Below are 12,840 nucleotides of genomic sequence, written 5' to 3'. Positions count from 1 at the left end.
CATAAGGTGCATTTTTGCCCCAGGCTGCCATTCTTTGAAAGCTGAAGAATGTGGTTAGGGCAAGGTATTCTTAACAGAAGTTATCTAAATCGGCTAATAAATTTGTAACATTTAATTTTCCTATTTTTATAGAGCCCTCCAAATTGGCCAACCTTTTTCAGCACCTACAGATAGATGTAGTAATTTACATAATCTTGGAAGTAAATTCATAAATAGGTATTATGTACAGATAAAAGGTTTCCCTATCCAGTCGTGCCCAACTCTCTCTGTTAGCCAAGGGAGCCAGCCACAATTGTCCAAAGACATTTCCATATGACGACATACTGAAGCACAGAATATATGGCAAAAACACGGAACACAGCTACCTTCCTACCAAAGTGGTAGCTACTGATTTACTAACTCGCTCTGTCATGTCTCAAACCCAGGCTGTTAGTTTTCCAGCTGACCACCTCAGCCATTGCGCCCCCTCTAGCTAGGTATTAGTTTGTACTTTTATGTTTCTTACCGTTTCCTTCTTGTTTTTACCCAGTGTTTCCTTTGGGAGGTTTCTTTGTCTACTCTGAGATTCTGCTCTTGATATATAATCAGCAACTGTAACTGTGAGGAGAAAGATTTTCAGACTTTTATATTTAGGAAACATCCCAACTCCTGGTTAACAATCCAAAAGGATAAATTACGTTTATCCTTTTATGTTCCAAGGCTCATATTATACAAATTCAGTCATCTTTTGAGGCCCTCCAAAATAGAAAGACTTAATGATTAATCCTGAATTTTCATGCAGCTAAATTAAATTAAATCGATATTGAGCTGTTTTTGCTTTTTTAAAAAATTTTTAAATTTTTAATTTTTTTTTGCTTTTTTAAGTTTCAAAATATGTTTGCCTTATTTATTATCAAAGGAGAACTCTACAACTTTCCTGGAAGGTGTGTGTGTGTTGGGTATATTTAAAGGTACTGAAGATTTGAAAGATGGTCCAGATTTTGAAAAGAACCCTGGAAAATGATTTTTTTTAAAAAAAACATGCTTTAATCCAAGCTGGTGAGAGACTTGAGGCAGATGGATACAGAGCCCAAAGAGATATTTTCGAGGATGTTCTTAGATTTATGAACATTTTTTCTGAAGTGAGAAATATACATAAGGAAAAATTGAAGTGGCATTAATATCCCACCTTAGCCATGAAAGCCAGCTGGGTTTGGCCAATCCCCCTGTTTTAGCCCAGCCCACCTCACAGGGTTGTGGGGAAAATAGGAAGATCACACGTTTTGTTTAATTTATTGGCCACACATCTTACCATAGGGTAACTCTGGGCGACTTACAATGTTAAAAGGATAAAACTACAAATCCTATACTCAATACAAATTGAATACTATAAAAATATACTCAACTCTAACTAAAAGTTTGGGAGGGAGGGAACAGGATGGGGGGGAGGGGGATCTGTTATTTATCAGCCACCCCCAAAGTGAAGCCCCCTACCCATTGGAGCCCCAAGCCAATTGGCTGAGTCAGGTCTCTGGCAGAAGATCTGGCGGGTTGGAGCCGATCTCGCCACATTAAGTGATTTATAGAAATAAAGGCAGGATACAAATAAAAATCTTAAAATAGCAAATGCTTTTTTCTTTTCTCCTTTTGGAGAAAAGTATTCTTAGGCAGGGAGTACCTTGGCTCATTGTGTCCTTTTGACTCCATATAGCAACTATATTTTCCAATACAGTGTACTGGAAAATAATTGGGGGAAAGAGATATTAAAATGAGTTCTGTGTGATGTACAAGGTGTAACTAATAAAGAAATTCACCATATGGCCAAAAATATGCAGCATATCTGAAAATACTTCCCAGCGGTGGCTATCATTATCTCTCAGAATTTAAAATTAATTGATCAAAAAGCATACAGCCTTACTTTGTTAAGGATCCCTATGGGTGTAATATTTTTGATTACTATATTTCTCCAGTGAAGTCATACTGCAGTTCTCCAGAATTAAAGTGAAACCATCAGAAGCAGATTGAGAAAGCAATTTTTAATTATCCATCGAATGATTTTTGTGGTTAACTGATCAATATGTGTCTATTATTCTATAGCATTTTGTGGTGTGCAATCCATTTCGTTTCATTTTTAATTGTACTCATAAGCCTTTGAACTCTACAGAAACATATTAGAGGACACACTGATGCTCTTGAACTTGTTTAGCAAATGCAAGATATTTACAAATGCAGCAAACATGGATTGTTCTGGAAACTAAAATCTGCACTTTTAAGGTGTTAGTACATATTTAAAGATGCATCAAACCACAATGGCAGACAAAACATGCAACTATTTTTTGCTTTACAGCAGTTGTGCGATTTCTGTTGTCCTTGAATTGCTGATCATATTGATTCAAAATATGAGACAGGCAAATACCATGCAAGTCACTTCATGTTTTATTGCAGTACTAATAAGCTGGCCAACATTCCTACTAACAACTAGTTGCCAGAAATGAGCCTCACCAGGCAGTGTTGCTTTCATTATGGCATATATTTCCATTCTGACATCTACAAATCATTCCATTTTAATGATGCTTGTTGCACTGGGAGCATGACCAGTTTATAAGACACTAATGTTAGTTACTGGAAGATGAGTAACTAGTAATTTCTCAGCCTGTAGTCTAGTTAAGTAATTATTATTTACAAAAGGCACTTCACACGCTTTAGAGGTACACAAACAGACATGGAGCATTCCTTCATGCTTGTGACCTGAGTGGGCCACCTTTCCACTTAAGTTACCTGGCTGTCTATCTTCTGCCTGACCCCTGAAGCGACGCCTGCGACTACGATTGCGTCGCTGGGTTTTTTTGTCTCTATCATCTGCAATTGCAAAGTTGAGGCATGAACCATCTTACAGATGAATATTTTTTTTTTCTCAGCACAAAGCAGAAAGAAAAAAACCCTATTTCACACTTGCAAGTGGAATAGTAACAGCATAAGACCATGTTTAAATTGGCCTTAATTTATGTTGATACCAAAAGTTAAACATTGGTTCAAGGAATCATTTCCCCATCTTATTAGAAAGGTTTCGCCTTGATATACTTTGCTTAAACTATTATCACAAAATGGCAGTTACAGATTGCTGAGAGACACCTACACGCAAAGAAGTCCTACTGACTTCAATTACTGTTAATTTCGCAAATCTAAGCAACAAAATCACTCAGGCCCTACCAAAGATAAAATGGATGTTAAGTTTACATTTATTTATTCTAAACAGGATTTCAAAATCCTCAAGACTAAATCAACTGTGCACTTCATGGTAGGTACAAAATGGACACTTCTTTGTTGAGACTTGAAACAAATGCTCTGTTCTTCTAACACGGCGGTGTAAAATTCAAACCAGAAGGATTTTAATGCAATTATAAGAACATGGCCTCAAATGTTTTGGTTACATGCAAGTGACATCTTTAATTATGCAAACAGTTAACACTATATTAAATTACAATTAGAGTGGTGACGATGAAAATGTAGAGTGATTGACTGTAATAGCACATTACAATTATACAAGTTTCTGGGTATGAACCTCTTCGGTTTTGTTACAAGTGATTTACATACCTAAGCCATTTTCATTAACTGACGCCGTGTCAGATTCTGTCATGCCATCCATTAAGGCAGCATCTTCATCAGTCCTCCGTCTGCGAGATCGCCTGCGTCGGTTCGTGGTGTGATGCGATTCACTTGCATCAGTATCTGCAGTCTGGTCAGACTCTGTGTTATCGAGTAAGCTATAAGGATTGCTGTCTGGGTCTTTCAGCACTAAAGTAATGAGAAAAAAAAATCCCCCCCCACAAAGGCCAGAAGTGGCACATAAATTTGTGTTGTTTTCATCTGCCATTTTAAACAAAACGCTACGAGGGTAACCAAGTACAAAGTAATCTAATCCAGAATACACATACTAATATGCCAAGCAACCTAGGAAAAATCTGAAACGTTCTTGAAAACTTGAGAATATTGCTCTTGAAAGGGAAACTAAAGCTCAAGGGTAGACGGTACAAGCTTTGCTGGCTGAGGGACTCTGGGAATTGAAGTCCACAAGTCTTAAAGGGACCAAGGTTGGAGACTCCTGTTATAAACATCAAGGCCATTGCTTTAATTCTATCCTCCAGAAAATTCCAGAGGCAATTTGTGTTTTTTGTTCATCTTGTGAGGTAAATGATCAGACATAAATTTCTGTCTCTTTCTGGCGGTCTTTAAATTAGGATATGAATAAAGAGGGAAGAATATGCACATCGTAGCTACTGGAATTCTTTCCAGTAGTGTTTATATGAGATATTTATCCATATGCACATATTGGAAAATACAGGCAGGCTGCTTCCACTTAGGGTTTGTGAGCTGGAGATATTTCTTTGAATACAGAAATTGGTAATATCCTAGAGCAGCTGCCCAACTGTCTCCCACTCAGGGGAATTTTTCTTGCAGTGTTATTACAGTCCCAATCTATTTTCAAACTTGGTCTTTCCTTTCCTGAATTGTCCCACAAGATTAGCTTTGGTCCTGTTTTGGCTCAGTTTTCAGAAATTTATCCCGCTGAGCGACTGATGACAGAGACTTGAACCCCTTTATATACTTTCTTTCCATTGGATGAGAAAAAAATAAAATGGCAACACAAAAGTATTCAAAGTTCAAATTTTAATAACCTCAGTGAATCAAGGCCAAGGCCCATTTTAGTTCAGCCTTTCCTTTCTCATGGCAATTGAGAAAACACTCTGGGATGCTTGAAGCAGGTACAGCAATTCCTGTGGTTGTTCGCTGGAGGCATGCTACCAGCTCAGAAATAACAATGGGTCTTTCAGGGTTTTGTTTTGTTTTGTTTTTTACCAGTCATATTTTAGAACAGGTGTCTCCAACCTTGGCAACTTTAAGCCTGGCGGACTTCAACTCCCAGAATGCCCCAGCCAGCTTTGCTGGCTGGGGCTTTCTGGGAGCTGAAGTCCGCCAGGCTTAAAGTTGCCAAGATTGGAGACACCTGTTTTAGAAGGTTCTCCCTTAGAACTTAGGCCGTACCACAAGTAGTCCTTGACTAAGACTGGTTGCTTAGCAAATACCTAATAACCCTGATTAATGACCCTCTTCATTGGTTTTTGGCATGAACCTTGGTTTCTTTTTCATCTGTCAGTCATGTCCCTCTATTAACCCACTTGCAACATTGCAACATTATCTCTTAGGATATTCTCGGAAATATCTACAAACTTCCAAATCAGAAGGTGCTCAGGATCTATCTGCTTTCCCCCAGGAATTAATGTAAAGGCTTTTCTGCTTCTTCTTTTTTTTCGTGTTATGCACCAGTAGACCTCGCAATCTAAATTTGGCCTCCCAGGTTAAAGAATCCCATGTCCCAACATCAGTGGCATCAACAAGGCCTCCCCACCACCACCACCGTCTAGCCACCTGTCCTGTTTGGCCGAGATGAAAAATGTGAAGAATTATTTACATCTAATTACTTTGTGAATTGAGATAATGAACTTGAAAATGATAGCAGTAGAGCTTTCTGTCATAAATTCGAAACACGTTCTCCATACCAGAGCTGATAGATGACTTCCCACCTCGCGGGCCACCTCGGCCCCGACCCCCAGAAACACTACGTCTTCCTCCTGGTGGGCGCCTTCGGCTGTCGCGCGGGTGTAGGGCCTCCCTATCTTCATCCCCTGCTAGTGACCAATCACTCAGTTCATCTTTTCTTTCTGATTCCGTCTCAGAGGGATTAGATAGCTCAGAATTTGTTCCTTCAGGAAGAAAATGGGAACAAAAAGAATAAAAGCATGAATCAGCAAAATACTTATAAGGTTCTGAATCATTTCAAAGGCACAAAGAAATACCAAATGCAATTCTCCAAAGCCTAACAGGCATTGGATTTACTGCTTTACAAGGAGGATATTACCATTCGGTACATAGCAGACTATACATCTAATATCAGGACTACTTCTTGTAACTATATCTGCAGGTAGGTAGAACTTAATCCAAAAGGTAGACTAAATGTATTAGATGAGATCCAAATTAGAAAACAGCTGATGCTAAGAGAGACCAAAAGCATATAAAGATAGTTAAGAGCCAACATATTTTAAAGTGTACTGCTTTTAAGGAATGAGCCCTAGCTGTTTGTTAACTATGTGATACTGTTAGTGGGAAAAAATAACAAAAGACACAAAGAATCCTACACAAGGGCCATATGTTCTACAGCAGAATGTGATGTAGTCTGGATGGGTGAAACGAGTGCTATACACCTTTTAATAAAAGGTGCCCTGATTTGGTAAAATTTCATTTTCTGTCATGCATAATACATATTTTGAGATAATGAACCAGTGATCACCATTCATTATATTTCATCATAAAACTTAAGGGCAGCAAGAAATAAATAAAATCACAAGTGTCACATCCAAAATATAATTCCCAAATATAATTTCCAAAACACCAGAAGGCAAGACAAAAGACAACGGATGGAAACTAATCAAGGAGAGAAGCAACCTGGAACTAAGGAGAAATTTCCTAACAGAAAAATTAACCAGTGGTATGGTTTGCCTTCAGAAGTTATGGCTAATCCATCACTGGACAGCCACTTGTCTGAAATGCAAACAAAAAATGCAAACCAGCTGTCAGAACAAATGGTAGAAATTGCCAGGAAGAAGAGAAGCTGAAGTGAAAATAAATAAATAAATAAAATCTAGGTATTTACAATGAATTTTAGAGATCTGTTGGAAAAAACAAGAAGAGCATTACAATGACATCTGTAAAGATATGAAAACTGACACAAAAATACAAGAAAAGTCTTCCAAAAGCTCACTGAACTCAAAAGGTTCCACTCTTGAACTGGTAGACTCTAGGGCAGGGGTCTCCAACCTTGGCAACTTTAAGACTTGTGGACTTCAACTCCCAGAATTCCTCAGCCAGTAAAGCTGGGAGTTGAAGTCCACAAGTCTTAAAGTTGCCCAGGTTGGAGATCCTGCTCTAGGATGCCTATGGACAGGCAGTAGCTGTTTCAAAGCTCACACTGGAATGGAAGGACTATACTGAAATTCTATGCAGCAAAAATGTCAAAATTCACAAGATGAATGTGGTTTTAAAACTGGAGGGAGGGAAACATCAAATGAGCTATGCTGATGATACTGCTCTGAGAACTGAAAATGCAAATAACTTGCAAGCTCTAGTAACAAAAGTCGAGAAGTACAGTTTTTTTAAAAAAGCACAATCAAATATAAAGAAACGAACTACAGTGTATAAAGAAACCAGCCTTAGAAATGGCAAAGAAGATATTACATTTTAAGATGAACTAATAACATAACAGGGGATGCGGTGGCTCAGTGGCTAAGATGCTGAGTTCAGCGGTTCGAATCCCTAGCGCCGCGTAACGAGGTGAGCTCCCATTACTTGTCCCAGCTTCTGCCAATCTAGCAGTTCGAAAGCACATAAAAATTGCAAGTAGAAAAATAGGGACCACCTTTGGTGAGAAGGTAATAGCGTTCCGTTCGCCTTTGGCATTGAGTCATGCCAGCCACATGACCATGGAGACGTCTTCTGACAGCGCTGGCTCTTCGGCTTTGAAAAAGAGATGAGCACTGCCCACTAGAGTCAGGAACGACTAGCACATATGTGAGGGGAACCTTTACCTTTACCCTAATAACAGTAAAGTGACCAGACATCAAGAAATACACTAGAGACTTGCACTAAACAGCCTTGGAAAAGTTATCTAGATACCATGGTATCAAAAGATCAACAGTGTGCAGGCAATGGTTTTCTTTTTGCTTTTCTATCGAACCAAAGCTGGACAGAAAGAGTATTATGGCTTTTCAACTTTTGGAGAAGACTCTTGACAATACCATGGATTGCCAAGAAAACCAATAAAGGGATCATAGAACCAATCAATTCAGAGTTTTCGCTGAAGGAATAAAAAATCTGACCTAACTCTCTTGAGAAGTCCATAATTCTAAGAAAGAGGGGAAGAAAGAGAAATTAAAGACAATCAGTAGTGAGCTGGATGCACTCAAATACAGTGGGCCACACTGGGGATATAGCATCCTGTAGAAGGTCAGTCTTACGTATTGCTAAGAATTGATACCAACTTGATGTCCCCTAAACAATCACATCTAGAGGGCACTTAATATAAAAAGTTTGAATTAAGAAACAATAAACATTTTCTGAAATTCATATTGATAATTTTGATACTCTAAAGATTTGTAGTGTATCGAAAACTCTGAAAAAAAAACATATAAGATAACCTTTATTGTCATTTTTTTACTGTGAGCATACTGGCACACATTAAAAATGAAATTCTGTTCCCTGCTCTCAAAAGAAAGTATATATCTACGCATACCCATACATAATACACATATACATATATGCTGTATGTGTATATGGTAAAAAAGCACAATGCCCTTGTTATATTCTCTATTAAGGACGAGAGGAGCAAAGCAAATTTTCATAGCTTCTCTTTAAAAACACTTACCATATCCAGAGGTGTAATTGGGGCCCCTCCGGCCTCTGCCTCTTCCGCTATAGGACCTTGAGCCTTGTACAGACGAAGGGTTGCTTTCATCGGTGGTATAACCCTTTTCCTTCTCGGGGCCTCTGGTAGACGAAGGTCTAAAACCCATGCCAATCTGACGTAACTGCTCGTCAATCTGGAGCCTTTCCATCCGTAGTTGTTCTACCTCCTGAATTGAGAGTTGCATTAAATATAAACTAAGCTATGTAATGTTATCTTTCCCCAAGTTATTTTTTATGCACTCTTCACTTTAGGGGGGAAAAAAGGAGTTTCTAACTATGCTAACAAATAATTATGTTCACAGAATTACAGGGTCAAAGAGCTTCTGATCGCTTAAATGCCAATGAGAATCAACAAGACATGATTCACTGGAAGTACCCTATATATTTTAGATAGCTTGATATACATTTCTTTCAAATGTTTCAGAATTTTTACTTGCAGCAATCTGTTTTTTCACATCAAGGACCAATTTCCAACATTTCTTGGTATAAGGTGTCACTTAGGCATTAGCTAGATTTGTTCAAATCAACTTTTTTAAATTACCAGAATTAAAATCCTTGAGGTTAAAACTACTGTGTAGTCTTATAATAGAGTTATGAAATTATAAAATAAAAAAGTAGCAATTAGGCTGAAAACGATCAGGCTTTTATATAGGGGTTGAAGAATACAGTATAAAGATACATAAAAATAAATAATAGCAATGACGATAGGAGTATAACAAGGTTGATCTAGAAATTCTGCCCACGTATACTGAAAGGCGTAAGAAAAAAGCAGAATGATCACCTTCAAGATAAAGTAGATTTAAGTGAAAATAATTAGAATCAATCCTGATTCCTAGCTCTGCAGCATCGAATCGCATTCATTTAACAGATCCCTCATTGGTAAGAATGGACTCAAACTAAATCTGAAAATTACATCAAGCAATGCTTACCTTTAAGTAGGCAATATGGTATTCAAGAAGTACTTGGACATTCCCTATGCTTTCTTTAGTACCCACAAACACAAATGGAACCATTCCCTAGAAAGATAAAATATATATTTTCAAATATATACACAAACTAAATCACAAATAATTCTTGCAACTATATATGCATGCCGGGACACACACAAACCCAAGCACTAGTTTAAATTAAGCTACCCATGTAACTGATGTGCTAGACTGCGTCTGTCTTATTTATGCTTATGATTCCAGAGCAGTCTCAACAATATATTCTAGTATGAAGTGGTTGGGGTTTTTTGTGGGTTGGTTTTTTTTTTGCTATGCATAAGCTTGGTCTATTTATTTGTATGCTGGCTATACAATTCAGTTTGGATGGTGAGCCAGTTGTTAAGATTGGTTTTGTGTATATTTTACAAACCAGTAAATCTTAAGAACTTAACCTGACTTCTCAGGAGCGCCTGAATTGATTGGCCTGGAGTTATAGGGCCTCTGGTGGCTCCGACTGGTAAGACAGTCTGTTATTAACAGCAGCTGCTTGCAATTACTGCAGGTTCAAGGCCCAAGGTTGACTCAGCCTTCCATCCTTTATAAGGTAGGTAAAATGAGGGCCCAGATTGTTGGGGGCAATAAAAGTTGACTTTGTATATAATATAAAAATAGATGAAGACTATTGCTTGACATAGTGTAAGCCGCCCTGAGTCTTCGGAGAAGGGCGGGATATAAATGCAAATGCAAATAAAAATAAATTAAATAAATTAAATAAAATAAAACCTGTAGAAAACGTTAAAAATAACAGAACCCAGATTTTGACTTTTGGAATCCAGCTTTTAAGAAAATTAGCTAACTTATGGCCAAACCCATGGGGAGCAGAAGCCATAACTGATATATAGGATCATTTCATCAAGAATAAGCTAATGTCAAGATTGCATCTCTAATTAGTGAGGAACCGTTGTACTCTGCCAGAGATACTGGCATATTGTTGAAGTTACTCAGATGGACAAGACAGAGGTCATACAGACATCAGTGAAGGCTTGCTGCTATACCATCACTAGACTAAAGAGGGGAGCACAATCTAGAGTAGGGGTCTCCAACCTTGGCAACTTTAAGACTTGTGGACTTCAACTCCCAGAATCCCTCAGCCAGCAAAGCCTCTGGTGGCTCAGACTGCTAAGACAGTCTGTTATTAACAGCAGCTGCTTGCAATTACTGCAGGTTAAAGTCCCACCAGGCCCAAGGTTGACTCAGCCTTCCATCCTTTATAAGGTAGGTAAATGAGGACCCAGATTGTTGGGGGCAATAAGTTGACTTTGTATATAATATACAAATGGATGAAGACTATTGCTTGACATAGTGTAAGCCGCCCTGAGTCTTCGGAGAGGGCGGGATATAAATGCAAATGCAAATAAAAATAAATTAAATAAATTAAATAAAATAAAACCTGTAGAAAACGTTAAAAATAACAGAACCCAGATTTTGACTTTTGGAATCCAGCTTTTAAGAAAATTAGCTAACTTATGGCCAAACCCATGGGGAGCAGAAGCCATAACTGATATATAGGATCATTTCATCAAGAATAAGCTAATGTCAAGATTGCATCTCTAATTAGTGAGGAACCGTTGTACTCTGCCAGAGATACTGGCATATTGTTGAAGTTACTCAGATGGACAAGACAGAGGTCATACAGACATCAGTGAAGGCTTGCTGCTATACCATCACTAGACTAAAGAGGGGAGCACAATCTAGAGTAGGGGTCTCCAACCTTGGCAACTTTAAGACTTGTGGACTTCAACTCCCAGAATCCCTCAGCCAGCAAAGCCTCTGGTGGCTCAGACTGCTAAGACAGTCTGTTATTAACAGCAGCTGCTTGCAATTACTGCAGGTTCAAGTCCCACCAGGCCCAAGGTTGACTCAGCCTTCCATCCTTTATAAGGTAGGTAAAATGAGGACCCAGATTGTTGGGGGCAATAAGTTGACTTTGTATATAATATACAAATGGATGAAGACTATTGCTTGACATAGTGTAAGCCGCCCTGAGTCTTCGGAGAAGGGCGGGATATAAATGCAAATTTAAAAAAAAGTTGAAGTCCACAAGTCTTAAAGTTGCCAAGGTTGGAGACCCCTGATCTAGAGCCCACAGCATTCTCCTATGACTTCATACGGCGAATCCATATGCTTCAATGAAAGAAGGCAATCGTTCAAAATACCGATTTAGAACCGTGTGCATCTGAGCTATCTATTTTCTAAAGTATCTTTGGACAGTTACTTGGTTCGACACAATGGGAAATATAAATACTGGATCAATTCTTGAGCCCAAGTGAGCATTACTGACACAGCACATTAAAGAAATAATGAGATGTCACAATTAACAATACAGCTACTCAAGTACATATTTGTTAGATTTATGTACGGGTAGTCCTCGACTTACGACAATGTACTGACCGTTCAAAGTTTACAACAGCACTGAAAAAAAGTGACTTATGACTGGTTTTTTTTTTTTTTTGCACTTATGATCTTTGTAGCATCCCCGGGGTCACGTGATCAAAATTCAGACGCTTGGCAACTGACTCCTATTTATGACGACTGCAGGGTTCCCAAGGGACATGTGATCAGCTCTGAGAAACAAAGTCAATGGGGGAGCCAGATTCCCTTAATCGTGTTACTAACTGAACGACTGCAATGATTAACAATTGTGGCAAGAAAGGTCATAAAATGGGACAAAACTTCCTTAACAAATGTTTTGCTTAGCAGCAGAAATTCTAGGCTCAATTGTGGTCATAAATTGAGGACTACCTATGCAGCCTTTTTTTCCAGGAGCTCAAGATGATAATAGCACTTAGATTTATATACCGCTTCACAGTGCTTTTACAGCCCCCTCTAAGCGGTTTACAGAGTCAGCATATTTGCTCCCAACAATCTGGGTCTTCATTTGACCCACCTCGGAAGGATGGAAGGCTGAGTCAACCTTGAGCCAGTGGGAATCGAACTGCAGTCAGCAGAAGTAGCTTGCAGTACTGGATTCGAACCACTGCACCACCGCGACTCATATGGCATGAACAGCACACCCTTCCCATTATTATTCCACAAACAAAAGATCCATCTTTAATTTCTACCCTACCCACAGGACATTCATTGCCAAGGAAAGAGGAAGAAGAAGAAGTTAAAATCTTACATCTTCTCTGGGTAGTTTATTCTCGTTGTCTCCTTCAATTCTCACTCGCACGACTCCAGACTTGTCCACAATCTCTTGAATAACTTTGCCATTTTTACCAATTACTTTCCCTTTAACAAATAAAAGATATTGAGATATCATTGGGAGTTTGGTCTCAGGTAAACCGTCAACAAGAAAAACAATTAGAAAAATTCTTTAGAATAATTTAAGGCTGATGACGGAACTACTTTTATAACT

The 12,840-nt window shown here is 38.5% G+C and overlaps 1 protein-coding gene across 3 annotated transcripts in view; it reads right to left on the bottom strand.

Moving 5' to 3' along the window:
- FXR1 (FMR1 autosomal homolog 1) overlaps window positions 1–12,840 on the bottom strand; it is a 52,843-nt gene that overhangs the window by 1,283 nt on the left and 38,720 nt on the right. For 2 of the 3 annotated variants that reach the window (XM_058187466.1, XM_058187465.1), the window contains exons 10-16: window positions 12,604–12,713; window positions 9,426–9,512; window positions 8,456–8,663; window positions 5,538–5,741; window positions 3,574–3,774; window positions 2,758–2,838; window positions 506–597 (exon numbers count right to left, since the gene is read on the bottom strand). In XM_058187466.1, coding sequence (XP_058043449.1) covers window positions 506–597; window positions 2,758–2,838; window positions 3,574–3,774; window positions 5,538–5,741; window positions 8,456–8,663; window positions 9,426–9,512; window positions 12,604–12,713 — 983 coding nt within the window. The remainder of the gene's footprint in view (window positions 1–505; window positions 598–2,757; window positions 2,839–3,573; window positions 3,775–5,537; window positions 5,742–8,455; window positions 8,664–9,425; window positions 9,513–12,603; window positions 12,714–12,840) is intronic. The other variant, XM_058187467.1, reaches the window with a different exon arrangement.

The sequence above is a fragment of the Ahaetulla prasina genome, chromosome 6 (assembly GCF_028640845.1).
Source record: "Ahaetulla prasina isolate Xishuangbanna chromosome 6, ASM2864084v1, whole genome shotgun sequence".
Classification (NCBI taxonomy): Eukaryota; Metazoa; Chordata; class Lepidosauria; order Squamata; family Colubridae; genus Ahaetulla; species Ahaetulla prasina.
The sequence above is the reverse complement of the archived record's forward strand: the minus strand, read 5'-3'. Positions and strand labels throughout refer to the sequence as shown.